At 44.5% G+C, this 13,836-nt stretch overlaps 2 protein-coding genes and 1 long non-coding RNA gene across 3 annotated transcripts in view; 1 reads left to right on the top strand and 2 right to left on the bottom strand.

Moving 5' to 3' along the window:
* LOC146712906 (butyrophilin-like protein 2) overlaps positions 1 to 13,836 on the bottom strand; it is a 96,819-nt gene that overhangs the window by 14,883 nt on the left and 68,100 nt on the right. The window lies entirely within an intron of this gene.
* Positions 193 to 2,598, bottom strand: LOC146712912 (uncharacterized). Its single transcript, XR_014917459.1, has 2 exons — positions 2,206 to 2,598; positions 193 to 579 (listed from the first exon to the last, which is right to left on the bottom strand). It is a non-coding gene; the product is annotated as an uncharacterized LOC146712912 (long non-coding RNA).
* LOC146712911 (nuclear factor 7, ovary-like) lies at positions 4,892 to 6,939 on the top strand. Its single transcript, XM_085445213.1, has 2 exons — positions 4,892 to 5,041; positions 5,143 to 6,939. The coding sequence occupies exon 2, from the start codon at positions 5,160 to 5,162 to the stop codon at positions 6,549 to 6,551; it is 1,392 nt and encodes a 463-aa protein (XP_085301339.1). The 5' UTR covers positions 4,892 to 5,041; positions 5,143 to 5,159; the 3' UTR covers positions 6,552 to 6,939.

Genomic DNA, 13,836 nt, shown 5'->3' with positions numbered 1-13,836 from the left:
GTCTTGAATAGTTTTGAATTTATTTTTCCATGATCACATTTCATTCAATCACTCGTGGACTTGTGTGAATGTTACATGTGTTATTTTCACCCGTGGATTTACAGACACTGTGTGAACACAGTTTTCATTTTATCCAAAGTTTTACTTGATGTCCAACTGATAAAATCACTGACAGACAACAGAAGCAGGAGCTCAGAGAGAAATTCAATTCAACTTTATTCATAAAGAGACAAATCACAACGTTTGGTTTTATTTTACAGAAACTTCAAACTAAACCAAATTCAGGACGTGTATTAAACCTGCAGCTGATCCCTGTCTGCTGTTCACTACCTTTGATTTCTGTTACCAGCATCATCTCATGTTCCCCAGGTTCACTGACAACGCTGAAACCACCAGCGGGAGACTAAGAGTGCTGATTTAAAAAGATTCAGACATTTTATTTTGCTGCAGCTCAACATGAGGCTGGATCCTGATTCTTTTGTTGTTTTTGTTTTCTCTACATCAAGAAAACAGCAGCAACAAGAAGCACAGCAGGAACTGACAGGCTGACCTTCAGTCCAACAGATCCTCCTGTGTGACCTGCAGGTGAGAAACAGCTGTGAGGTGTCAGGTAGGTGATGATGAAGAACAGAACAGAATCCATTTGCTCTTCAAACTGCTGTCAGACATTATCTGCTGCACTCTGATCACATCACTCAGACCAGCTGCTTTCTACAAAGTCTCATCAGCAACATCTTTACAAACCAACATCAGATTGTGTGTTTTGTGGTCTAAAGTTTTGTGCCTCTGGTTTCTCATTGGCTCACACTCTTGCAGAGCCGTAACACGCACATGAATGAGAGGTGGTGAGTGTAGTTCCTGTTAACAGGGTATTGCAGACCATACCGCTAATTGCTGAATTTACTTTTGTCTGTCATATTTATGATGAAAAACAAATGTAATCAAATTAGATATTGATATTTTCATATGGGAATTGATCCTGCAACATGAAACGCTGGGATTGGAAGTTCAGCATCGCTCCGCACATCATACCTGTGAGATGACAGACAGCAGTGTGGAGGAGAGTGCGACACAAAAACCATAAATATGACTGACAGCTGCAAACGAAGCAGCATCTGCTGCAGGTGAAAGATATTGGGACTAGCAGAGCAGAGTGGCTTCACTGTAAAACAAAATTAGCAGTGAGTGTGAAAAGTTTCTGTGTGTGGAGTTCAACACCGTCCACTCAGAAGCTGCATCACTGGATGGTAGATTTAAAAAGCTTGCATTCAGTGACAACAGAGCTGTTGATGAGGCACTTCAGAGAATAACTGCAGCAGCAAAGTGCACTCCCACCCAGCTCCACCATTACAGGGCCAAGTGAAGGAGGAGCCACAGACGTCTGCTGTGTGGAGCCTCTTTGATGAAAGAGCTACAGGAGATGCTGCAAAGAGAAATACTACAGCTGATGTTATGATGGAGATGAAATGTTATCTTGAGGAGCCCCTCATCCAACAAGGAGAAGGCCCACAGAGCTGGTGGGAGGCCAAGGCCACAGTCTTTCCCTACCTGTTGAAGGTGATGGAGGGGAGACTGTGCATTGTGGCAACATCTGTTCCTTTGGAGGGTCTTCTCAAAAACTGGGCAGATACTAAGGAGAAACCACATCAGCCCATCCAAGCTGAGGCAGCTGGTTTTTCTGAATGTCAACCTGCACTGAGGACAAACTGTTTGGCTGCTGAGTTTGGTTCTGTTCTGTGGATTTGTTTACAGTGGGGCTTTTTGTGTTGAATTAAACTTAAAGGTTTGATTAAAATATTAAACAACAGTAAGAATGCCTGCTTTTGTAACAGAACAAAAACACAAAATTAGGCAATTATAAGGCTTTTCATAAAAACACTACATGCAAAAGGGTTTGTCAGCACACAAAGCATTCACATTTGCCAAGTAAAGCTAAAGTATGAGGCTACAGAGGATAATAACTTAAGAGACATTTGGGAGCCACGAGACGTGCAAGATAATCCAGAGCTTAGATCTAAATAAGGAAGTCTTAACTCAGTAATGGAGAATATCCTCACACATTAAGAAGCACCGAGGGAGGGAAGTCCTTCATTACTCTGTCAGTCAGGCAGGTGATCAGTGAAGAACAGCACAGAATCTATGTACCTGCATGTTCAGCTCAATTTGTGGATGCAATAAGAAGTAAAGTGAGAGTGATCAGCTTACCAGTGACTGTGATATTAACCAGGTTACTGATGGCACCATTACTGGACTCACACCAGTAAACTCCAGTGTCGTGAGGCACCAGCGTACTGATGGAACATGATTGATCACGTTGCTGTTGTCCCCGCCCATCTCCACACTCAGCCCTCTGCAGTTTGCTTGTGTTTCTCCTCACAGTCCAATCAGAAAAGCTTTGGTCCTCCTCACAGATTACAGTCACAACATCTCCCTCAGAGAAATCAGAGCTGTGAGGAAGAGGAGAGGTTAGATCAGGGCAAGGCTGGACTGGGACAAAAAGTCGGGATGAAGATTGAAAATGTGACGTCATTCAGGGGTAAAACCGCAAAGGATTCTGGGAACTTGTGGCAAGAGGTACTAGCGCACGCAGGCTTTCAATTGAACTCAGTTACACAGCGATAAAAAGAAACCCAAAAAATGGCAAGAAGCTGTTGTATTATTGACTGCAACAGCCGGTCGCATGACAGCCACGGGAAGCCGACGGGTAAAGAGATCGTTTTTTTTATTATCGGATTACGCCGTTGAAGAGAAATTTTTTAAGCCATGTTTCCGAAGTAAGAGCCGACGGATGGTCTGGATATACCAAACATAACGTCCCAGAACACTCCAGCTCACAGGTTAGTCTGCTCCAAGCATTCCCACAAAGGTCAGAGTTTTGTTGTAGTTAATGTGTCATTTTTCTTAACATAATTGGTGATATAGGTTACAAGCAAGTCTGGCGCTGAACAGAAATTGCTCCTTTGTTTATTGTGCATAAATAGTGAATTGTCCTGACACAATATTGTGTTTCGCTTCTGTTATTATGGTACATTGACAAAAACATATACTTTTATTCACAGGATAAAACAGGTGTTTTGTATCACTAATTGTCCAGTACGATTACAGCATACAATATTATTGTCACTGCTACATTTCTGTGATGAACCAGAAATTATTTCCACTACTAATTAATTACCGTTGAGCTCAAAGGTTATATTAATAAACGGTTAACGAATGTGTATTTATGACGACGATTTGTGAGACTGGTAAACTTACCTTTGTTCGTACGATGGTCTTTACTTTCTACACGGTGCATTTCAAGGTCCTGCACCCATCCGTCGGTAAACTGTTCCTGGGCTTGTTGCAGTGACCTGAAGTTACTAAACTTCATGAGTGTATGCACTCACTCCAAGAACCGTATGATTATAAATATGAGCGTGGTGAAAGTTGGGCAGCACGCTGACGTCTTTGGTCCCTCTGTGTGCTCGTAAGGGTCTGACCCTTTCACTCCTTTGATTTTTTCCTCGTATCTTTTCTTTGTCTTTTCGTCGAGACTTTTTTGTGCGGCAAAGAAAAAACAAGAAGGTATTGGAACCGGAGAATGAACGTTTTGCGGTGCTGCAAATGCTTGCATTTGATGCGGTACTTGGATTGTTTTGCCACGAGTTCCCGGCATGCAATGCGCGAAAATCACGTGATTGCTAAACAAGGGGGCGGGTGCATCCGGCCTCCTCGGCTGTAATTGGTCCAGCCCAGAGTCGATCATGACCAATTGGCCAATCCAACACCTTTCATTATATATACCCTTCCTAAAAAAAAAAAAATCCATCGGCCCATAAAAACAAAAAATCGCCAGCTATGGATCAGGGGTGTCAAACTCAAATACACAGTGGGCCAAAATTCAAAACTGGAACAAAGTCGCAGGCTAACGTTAATATTTATTGAAATATATTTATTCCTCCAGATATAAGAATGAATCTTTTCTCAAACACGTTTTGCTGAAAAACTGAATATGGAACAAGTTCTGCTCCAATTATTTGGGTAAAGATAATAAACACTTTGATGGCCTATAAGTGAAAGTGAAAACGTGATAAACCAATAATATAATTAATAATTAATAAATAATTATATTTTTTGATAAGTGAAGTTCACTGAACTGAAAGGAAATTTTGGTTTGATGATGGTTGACATGTTTTCCAAATAGAAGTTTTTCCTCTAGTGAGGAGATGCAGGTGCAGCAGAGCATTGCTGGAAGAAATGATCCCAAGGGTGGAATCTCCTGAGAAATCTTCAGAGACCCAGCGAGAAGTAGGGACCATAGCTGACAGCCCAGGCAGGGGTTGAGGTCAAAGGTCATGCTGTTTGGGGACCTACTGGTCATCATGAGAAGATTCTGGAACCACAGCAATGACCATAAAGCTGCACTGGATGGAGAGCTGTGCCACGGGGCTTTCCAGAGGTAATCACGAGGAGATTGTGGACAACATGTGAAATGAGAGAAAAGCTCTTTATTAGTAACTTTTACAACTTCTGGCAGGTTAATGTCTGAACTTTGGTGTGAAACACACCCTTAGTTACAGGAAATAACACCACTGTCTGTAACTAAGTGAATCCACCTTAACACCACCTGTGTGTGTGTGACTGCATTACACTCCCACTGCTGGGAACCTGAACAAGAACCAGAACAAAGTCTAAAATAGAAGCTGACAAACAGCTGCACCACCGAGTGACACTTTATTTTATAAACTTCACAACAGGTTTCATGTTGTGACCTGTGGAGGTGAAAAGACACAAAACCTGTTTTACAGCTTTTGAGCTGCAGGCAGGATTGAAACACACCTTAGTTAAAAGTCAAACAGCAACATTTGTCTCCTCCCCTCACTCAAATGTGACAAACCAGGAAACAGGAAGTTCTTCGTCCTCAGTAAAGAGAGACGCACAGACGATCAGACTGAGCTCAGACCAAACTAGCAGCTTCCTCTGAGTGAGTCCAGCTACAGGAGAGAAAAGTGGAAAACTCCAACACTGCTGCTTCAAGCTGCTGACGCTCCACACACTGAATGTGAGTTTGAGCAAAAACACGACTCAAAGGAAGTTTCAGTGAAGGTGGTAGAGGAGGGAGGGGAGCCAGGACTGGCTGTACTTCCTGTCTGCTGTTTTCAGCTTCACTCACAGACTCAATGGCTTCCAGATCAGAGGAGGATCTCTGCTGTCCGGTCTGTCAGGAGGTCTTCAGAGATCCTGTTCTTCTGTCATGTAGCCACAGCTTCTGTAAAGACTGTCTGAAGAGATGGTGGAGAGAGAGACCAACACATGAGTGTCCAGTTTGTAAGGAAATATCAGTTTATGATCCACCTTTAAACCGAGCTTTAAAGAACCTGTGTGAGTCGTTCTTACAGGAGAGAGATCAGAGAGCTTCAGAGGCTCTCTGCAGTCTGCACTCTGAGAAACTCAGACTCTTCTGTCTGGACCATCAGCAGCCAGTGTGTCTCGTCTGCTGTGCCTCAGAAAAACACACCAATCACAGATTCAGACCCATCGATGAAGCTGCACAACAACACAAGAAGGAACTTCAGGAAACTCTGGAGCCCTTAAAGAAGAAGTTAAAGGTTTGTGAAGAAGTTCAAGTGAAGTTTGATCAAACAGCAGAACACATTAAGGTCCAGGCCCGACACACAGAGAGGCAGATTAAGGAGCAGTTTAAGAAGCTTCAGCAGTTTCTAGCAGAGGAAGAGGAGGCCAGGCTGGCTGGACTGAGGGAGGAAGAGGAGCAGAAGAGTGGGATGATGAAGGAGAAGATGGAGGCTCTGAGCAGAGAGATAGCAGCTCTTTCAGACACAGTCAGAGCCACAGAGGAGGAGCTGAGAGCTGAAGACGTCTCATTCCTGCACAACTACAAGGCTGCAGTGGAAAGAGTCCAGCGCTGCCCCCTGCTGGATGATCCACAGCTGCCCTCAGGAGCTCTGATAGACCAGGCCAAACACCTGGGCAACCTGACCTTCAACATCTGGAACAACATGAAGGACATGGTCTCCTACACTCCTCTCATTCTGGACCCAAACACTGCTCATCCAGAACTCATCCTGTCTGAAGATCTGACCAGTGTGAGAGTAGGGAGAGAGAAGCTACAGCTTCCTGATAATCCAGAGAGGATTGATTATTACAACTGTGTCCTGGGCTCTGAGGGCTTTAACTCAGGGACTCACAGCTGGGATGTTGATGTAGGAGACAGTACATGGTGGGGACTGGGTGTGTTAGCAGAGTCTGTGCAGAGGAAGGGACTGGGCATGCTGTTTGGATTATGGGGAATAGGGTTCTATGAAGGTAAATACTCAGCATGGTCACCATCAACTCCTCTCACTGCTCTCTCAGTAGAGAAGAAGTTCCAGAGGATCAGAGTGAATCTGGACTGGAACAGAGGAAAGCTGTCGTTCTCTGATCCTGATACTAACACACACATACACACCTTCACACACACTTTCACTCACAGGATGTTTCCATTCATTCAAACTGGTGATGAAGTGAAGGTGTGTCCGTTGAAGGTGTCAGTGTCAGTGCAGCAGATGAGTTGAGGATGATGATGTTTCTAATGTTGTTTCCTGTCAGTGAGTTGAAGCTGTTAAACTGCAGCTGTCCTCCTGCTGCCTCGTTGTTCCAAAGCTCTTTGTTTCTCTTTTAGTTTCACTCTTTCTTTCTGTTTCTGCTGTCCACCTTTTCACATGGAAAATCATTTCACTGTTTCTCACTGAATGACTCCCCAAACTAGATTTGAAATTCTATCAAGTTTCTAATCATTACAAGTGATTCATGTTTCTATTTGATGTGTAAATGGAGATGATTTAGTTTGCTGGGATATGGACTGACATGTGTTGAATGGGAGGAGCAGTTTGTTGTTGTCTTCTTGTCTGTTTATGACAACAATAAATATGTTGTTGAAACAATGATTCATGTTTAACTCCATATATGAAATGTTTCTGATCTTTGAATTCTGTTTGATTAAAGACTTTCTTCATGACACAAATGAGATTTCAGTGTATTAATAGAACTAAATAAGCTCAGAGTTGAAAGGCTGGAGTATTATGTACGTGCTTCACTGTCAGGATCTTCAGGGGGATTCAAAGGGAAACATCAAACTGCTGTAATGAGATAAACTAGTTGGGCTGAACACACTTATCTGTAGTTTGTCTCCATCCAGGATCATCAGAATATAATGAACATGTGTGAAGAGCCACAAAATGCTGCTGCCCTCTCAGCATGATGAGCTCCAGCCTTTGTTAGCAGGACAACAGGAAACATGAGACAACTTTCAGAGACAGTAACCAACTGTGGCCACAAGATGGCAGCAGCTGATCTGAGATCCTTTATTGGACAGAAGGACTCTGCTCTGTGACGTCATCAGAGAGACGGCCTTCACTCTGATAGATCTGACGTCATGTCTGCACTGCGATGATGAAAGCTGATAAACACATTGTTATTGATCCATGAAATCACCTCTGTCCTCTCAAGTGTAGCTGTTTACAGAGCTGAAGAAGTCCTTCATCATCAAAACAGACAAACATGTATTTCCTGTATTAAGTGACGTCATCCTCACTCTGACCTCTTACATACATTCTGTTCAGTTTTCCTGCTGTAAGAAATAAACTGTGTGAAAATAGAAATGCAGGGAAACATCCATTAAGTGAACAAAGTCCAAAGAAATAAACTTGGACTGTTTTTTGAAGCCTAAATAAAATGTGAATAAACTTTATAGATACATTTGAAACCAGCTACTCTGTGACTTTACACACTCACACAGTAACAGAGCTGATTCCTGATTGGAGCAGCACAGAGTTAGTCTTCTTTTCTGGCTGTGGATTGGTTCGTCAGGATTTCCCCCTTTACAGGTTTAAAAACAATCTCTGTTTCTACATTTTTTGACCTCCTTCTTGTGTCTAAAGGTGAAGCAGCACCAGCCTCCTCTGATCCTCATGTTGTAGCTCTGTGTGTCCAGCAGGGGGCAGAACACCTCCAAACTGTGCCAGCAGCTCTCACTGTGAGCTCAGACGTTTGTGGACACTCAGTTTGTTTGAACATAGTAAATAATCAGAGCTTCTCACACTGTTTATGGGGACACCACCTGCCCGAGGGTGTACTGTCAGAGAGGTGGTGTATGGTGCTGGGTGTAGTCTCTCTGCTGGTTCACAGTTTTTACTGAGGAGCTGTGTTCATGTCAGGAAGGTTTCGTCTGATCACTGTGGTGCAGTTTGGTTTACTCTGTTTCTGAGTGTTTGTAGGATCAGTCTCTGCAGGTCACCTGATACCTGGCAGTGAAGTGTTTATGAATCAGCTCCGTCAGATTTAATCCAACAGAATAACATGTAAAACACTCCAGGGCTTTTACTCTGAAACTTTCTCCAGAGCTGTCTGGAGTTTTCTTACATTAAAATATTCTGGGATTACCAGACTGTCCACATCATGTGTCCTACAAAACTTTCATCCACAAATATACCCTGACATTAAACCCAAATAGATGTGAGAGCGAGTCATTAGTATCAGTACTGTGTGTGTGTGTGTGTGTGTGTGTGTGTGTGTGTGTGAGAGAGAGAGATATTCAGGTAACTTACTGGGTTACTGCACATGCTCACACCTTTTCAGCACAACAGGTGCAGTTTGGTGTTTTACTGCCTCCTGCTGGAACAATGATGGCAGCTCTCAAGACTTTATTGGTTATTGTCATTTCGTGTTACACAGCCTGAAACGAAATACTGTTCCTCAGCAGCCTCTACAGTGCAATAACCAATATATTTTAAAAAGAATAAATACAGTTTAAAGGAATAAGTTTAAAAAAGAGCAGCAAAAAAGGCATAAATAGCTTAAAATCTAAGTTCTAAAAAAACCTCCAGTTTTTATTAATATTTTGTTATTTATCAAATTATTATTATTATTATTATTATTTTCTTTTTTCCTGTCCCGTTTGGCTCTTTTGCATCAGAATTATTGTCTAAAGGCAAAGAAAGATGCCCAACGGATTTACTTTACCAAACTGACCATCCCAGCCTTGCCATAATGGTCCATTTGATTCACCCTTTATTGTTTATTTTATTTTCACTTACTGAATACGGGACAGACTTGACTGGGGGAAAGAAGGGGAGAAAGAAAGAGGGAAAGAGAAACAGCTGAGAAGAGGGACGGGGGAGAAGGGCAAAAAACAAAAAACAACAGAATGAGCAGAAAAAACAAAAGAAAAAGAAAAAAAATGCATATATCGATCACCTGGATCACCTGTTGAAAAAGAAAAAAGAAAACAAGCAGAAGAGAACAAGAGTAATAGAATAAACAACATCACAATGATATATGGGAATATGACAGTAAATACTAAATATTAAACATTATTGTGCAGCACATAAGATCAACAGAACACAGTGTGCTTTGAGGTAGGAGCCAAAAAGGGTGTAGTTTGTGGGTGTGATCACCCGTGTGTACACCTGTGAGCATGGACGCGCTTGTTTTTTTAAAAGGTTCCTTCATGTAATGATCTGCTAGAGGGTGTGGGGGGGCCACAGCCCCGTCCTCCAGGGCATGAAGCAGGTATGGAGGAGATCAAAACTCCAGACATCCAGAGGCCCCCAGAACACAAGAGACCAAGGAAGACCAACAGAGGGGCAGCCGCGCCACTGTCCCAGAAAGAGCTGAGGAGAGTCCCAGATGAGGGCTCACTCAGCAGCCGCGGAGCAGAAGCCCGTGAGCTCCGCCGGCAGCCAGCCGTGCCTGAGTGACTGAGCCCCAGGCCGAGAGGCCAGGGGCACCCCACCTCCGAAGTGGCCCGAGCGAGCCCCAGGCTCCAGGCCCCAATAAGCGGCCGCCAAGGAGTGAGCCGGCGTGTACCTGGACGCCCATCCCCAGACACAAAGAACCACCAACGCACCGATGTCTGAGGGAGTCCGCCACTGGCAGGGGAAGTGGTGATGGGGGGAGATAGGCCTCCAAACCTTGGAGGCCTGAGATGTCCCCAGAGAGGTGGCGTCTGATACCCAACCTGACATATAGACACAAACATACAGGCACACACAGATACAAACATCCATTCCCACCCTCATGCTCTCATATGCACTTCACACTCAACCAACGTGGAGACAGACATAAAGAGACGCTGTACACACAATCACACTCCCCAAGCGTACTCTACGAACCGGGTCTAGGTACCCCTGCCCCTGGAGGGGGGAACCTCACCCAGACCCAGGTGGTGTTACCCTTTTCCCTGCGGTGGGGGGAGGCAGACCGCCCCGACTCCGCAGCAGCAGGAAGGCCCCACACTCCAGACCGCAGTCGGAGGGCCAACTCCTCCTACTAGCCCCCCCGCTCCAGCAGGTCGCAGAGAACGGGGGTGAGAGAAGACTCCAAACCTCCCTCCACCCGCTCATTGTAGTGTTGATGTATGTGTGTTCTGAGGTGCATTTAAAACCCAGGAGGGCATGGAGCTACCTGCCAGAGAGCAGCAGGTAAGCGCATGGTCCCTCCTGCTAGCCCTCAATGTCTACGTGTATTTAAAATTGAGAGGTGGGCAACGACGCCAGGGGTGAGGTGTACACCCTGATGGTAACTTGGACTCCGTGTATCGTGCCCACCCCCAAGATCCTATATGTATGTGTAATGAGGGTGTGAGTAATGTGAATGTCTAAGTTGTGGGATAAAATTGAGGCAGAGGCAGCCAGAAGGGGACAGAGGGGGGGGGGGGGGGGGGGGTAGCCTCCTCTGCACCCTGGTGACATACCCCTACTCCAAGGCCCTGCATGTGTGGGTGGTTGTGGTGGAGCGGGAAGAGGGAGGCAGCTGGAGATGGGGAGGGAAGGAAGGGAGGGGCAAGTGACCCCTCCCTGGGGCCAGCTCCCCCGCTGACCCCAGTAGGCACCCCCATACTCCGCGACCCGCCAGGGAAAGGGGGCCCAGGCCCATCCAGACCGGGGGCCAGTGCAGCAGCGCCTCCCGGCCCCACAGAGCCCGGGACAGTCCACCCAACCCCACCACAGAGAAAACTGCACCCACCCCACCATCCACTCATCTTCCAGACTACATGAGACAATAGACGCCCAGGCTGAGATCTTCCTCCACCTCTCCTGTATCTCCCCCTCCTGCAGAGAGAGTTCCTGAAGGGAGGAAACCTCCAGTTTTTATTAATATTTTATTATTTATCAAATTATTATAAACTAAAAATATTTTTTACGTGATAAACGACTTCAGTGCTTCGTCCATGACCTCCTGAAGGTAAAGGGCCCAAAGAGCCAATCAGCAGCTCTGAAACAGGAAATATGACTCATGGAGAAGTTCACAACAGTTTCAGCTGCCAATTGTACTCATCACCATGGAGACGGTCTCCATGGTGGAGGCAGAGTGACAGTGTTGTAGATGCTGCATTTTGAAGCCTCAGTGTTTATATTTTTGTTCACAGCCATGTAGACAGAGAGGCAGAGAGAGACAGTGCTGTCACTGAGCTACATGTGTCAGAGCTCAGATGAGGCCCACACATGTGTGTTATCTGTTGTTGCTACACACAGTTAAGATATGGAACATGTGAACATGAGACATATGAAGAGACTGAACAGATAAAATGTCCTTTATATCCATCAGTGACTTTTTATTCTTTTAAACTTGTTCTGCTTCTTTTTGACTCGAGTTAGTGTGACACTGATGGAGCTTCTTGCTGCAGTGTGTTTGGGTTTGGCTGATAACACTGGTCATGCATGTTTCCTTCATGCTCTGTGGTAAAAGTGCATCAGTCTGCAGCTCTGTGGCCGCCCTTCTTCTTTTTCTCAGAAACATCCTGATTTCTTTGTTCTCACTGTTTTGCAGAGGTGTTAAGATTAAAAAATAAAAACTGTGAAAAGTTGCTGCTATTTATAAAAAGACACCATTTAATGCTTTTAATAAGCTTAACCCTTTAAAGCCGGTCGGAGCGGGCACGCTCTGTTTTGCGTAACTATTTTTAAATCCCAGTAGCTCTGCAACCACGTAAGCTAGCGCAATAATTTTTTTTCCATATGAAACTGGAGGAGTTGTACTTACATCTTATGCCATCAGCTTGTCCTAGGTCACAGTTTCCTTCTGTAGCCAGATGGGCTACTCGCCTTCCGTTTTTTTTCTTCTCTCATTCGCTCTCTCTCTCTCGCTCGCTCTACCACCCTCGCTCTCTTTCCGCTGCACTCGCTCCTTGTATCAGGTGATTGGGTTAATTGGGAACCCACCTGCACATTGATTGCAGGGTGGCGCCGTATAAAGCTAAGCCGATGTTTTGTTGGATTAATCCCTCCTGAGCTTCTGGTGCGATACAGCAGTAAATGCTGGCGTACTGCGACGGACTGATCAGCAAGAGCCGATTATATGACAGCTACAGGTATGCTCTCGCTTAACCTCAGATTCCCTCCGAATACTGGAATTGGTGTTAATATACTTTTCCGGCCTGTTGTAGCGCAGCAGTCTGTTTAATTCTGCCATTGAGGAGAGGTGTTCATGTTATCTCCACCAATGAGAGTATAGTGCCTCCGGTCCTGGGGTAAGCCGTTAGAACTACTTTTATTAGCATTCATAGCTATAAGAGTTTAAGGTTACATTTATCTGTTTCAGGGTTCACTGCTGTACTCACCTCTCCATGGTAAGTTGTCCAACCTAAATTGGAAGAGTGGACTGCTTTCTCAGCTGCTGTTGTGAACTCCTCCTTGGTGGAGTCTGCTGTCTTGTCTTGTCTTTTCTTATCTTGTTTTTATTAAGTAGGCTTACCTTTTTTTGGGTTCGCCTGGTGTTCTATTTTACCCTGGACTGTTGCTCGTACCCACGCTTCTGTGATCGGGCTGAAGTGATTCTCTGCCCGAGTGTCGTGCTGGGACTCCAAATCGCCTGGGTGGCCGGTCTCAGCCGGTGGGGAGCCAGACCCGGTGGGGAGCCAGACCGGCCTACGCCTGAGAATAATTATTACCAGCACGAGTGGTAGTTTGACCCGTGGGGAATAAGCCTTTCGTGTGTGTGTGTGTGTGTGTGTGTGTGTGTGTTAGTCTTTTATGATTTGTAGCGAGCCTGACGCTCAGTGTCCTTTTATTCTTTTAACATATTTTTCTGTGTTTTATTTCAGTGAAGGAGGACGAGCCAGTGGCCCTGGGACCTCAGGTGGTGGGTTGTCTTCACACTTTCTTTTGTACAGCACTGGGTGGGCTGCAGTGATTCTTTTTGTGTGATTTTCTTTTGGTTCCACGGCTGCTGGTAAGTCAAAGTTCCACGATTGTTTATTTTTACTGTAGGACACTGTCAATAATGATGCTACATCTTGATTTTTAATATTTTATTTATAAAATATTATTTATAATATTTTATTTATTTCTATAAATAAAACTGTTTTAATATTGGAAGCCAACCTGCCTCAGTGTGCATCCTTGAATCTGTGCGGTCTTCTATTCCTTTTATTTATTTTTCTTAAATATATTTCCTGGGGGTGTAATTCCCCTAGGTGGCGTTGTCAAGTTTATTTATTTTGTTCATAACCCCGCCGACCACTTGGTCACATCCTTCCACATATAGCTTTGCAAAAATTGCATAAAAATCACTTGCAGCAACAAAAACATGATATTCCAGAAACATGCTTTGCCGATCCGATCAGCTGTTTGTAACACTTCCTACGTCCATCAGCGCGAACTATCACATGACCGCATGACCTGCCCGAAACCGGAAGTGACGTCATTTTGCGGAAATGTAGTTTTTTTTTTACCATCGTGGCCTCATGAGCCTATACTGGTGTTTTTAAAAGTTATGTTTGACTTCATGACTTTCTGTGTCGTTTTTCAATTTTTTTTTTCAAAACGATTTTCAATTTTTTTTGTAGTTTATTGCACTTTT

The sequence above is a fragment of the Copadichromis virginalis genome, linkage group LG3 (genome assembly GCF_057382275.1).
Source record: "Copadichromis virginalis isolate Kocher_CV1m ecotype Utaka linkage group LG3, C_Virginalis_male_GT1.1, whole genome shotgun sequence".
In the NCBI taxonomy this organism is placed as follows: Eukaryota; Metazoa; Chordata; class Actinopteri; order Cichliformes; family Cichlidae; genus Copadichromis; species Copadichromis virginalis.
This window is presented reverse-complemented; position numbering and strand designations above follow the sequence as displayed.

What these genes read in the sequence shown, in the direction of transcription:
- LOC146712911 (XM_085445213.1), top strand. Translation starts at nt 5,160, where the DNA reads ATGGCTTCCAGATCAGAGGAGGATCTCTGCTGTCCGGTCTGTCAGGAG.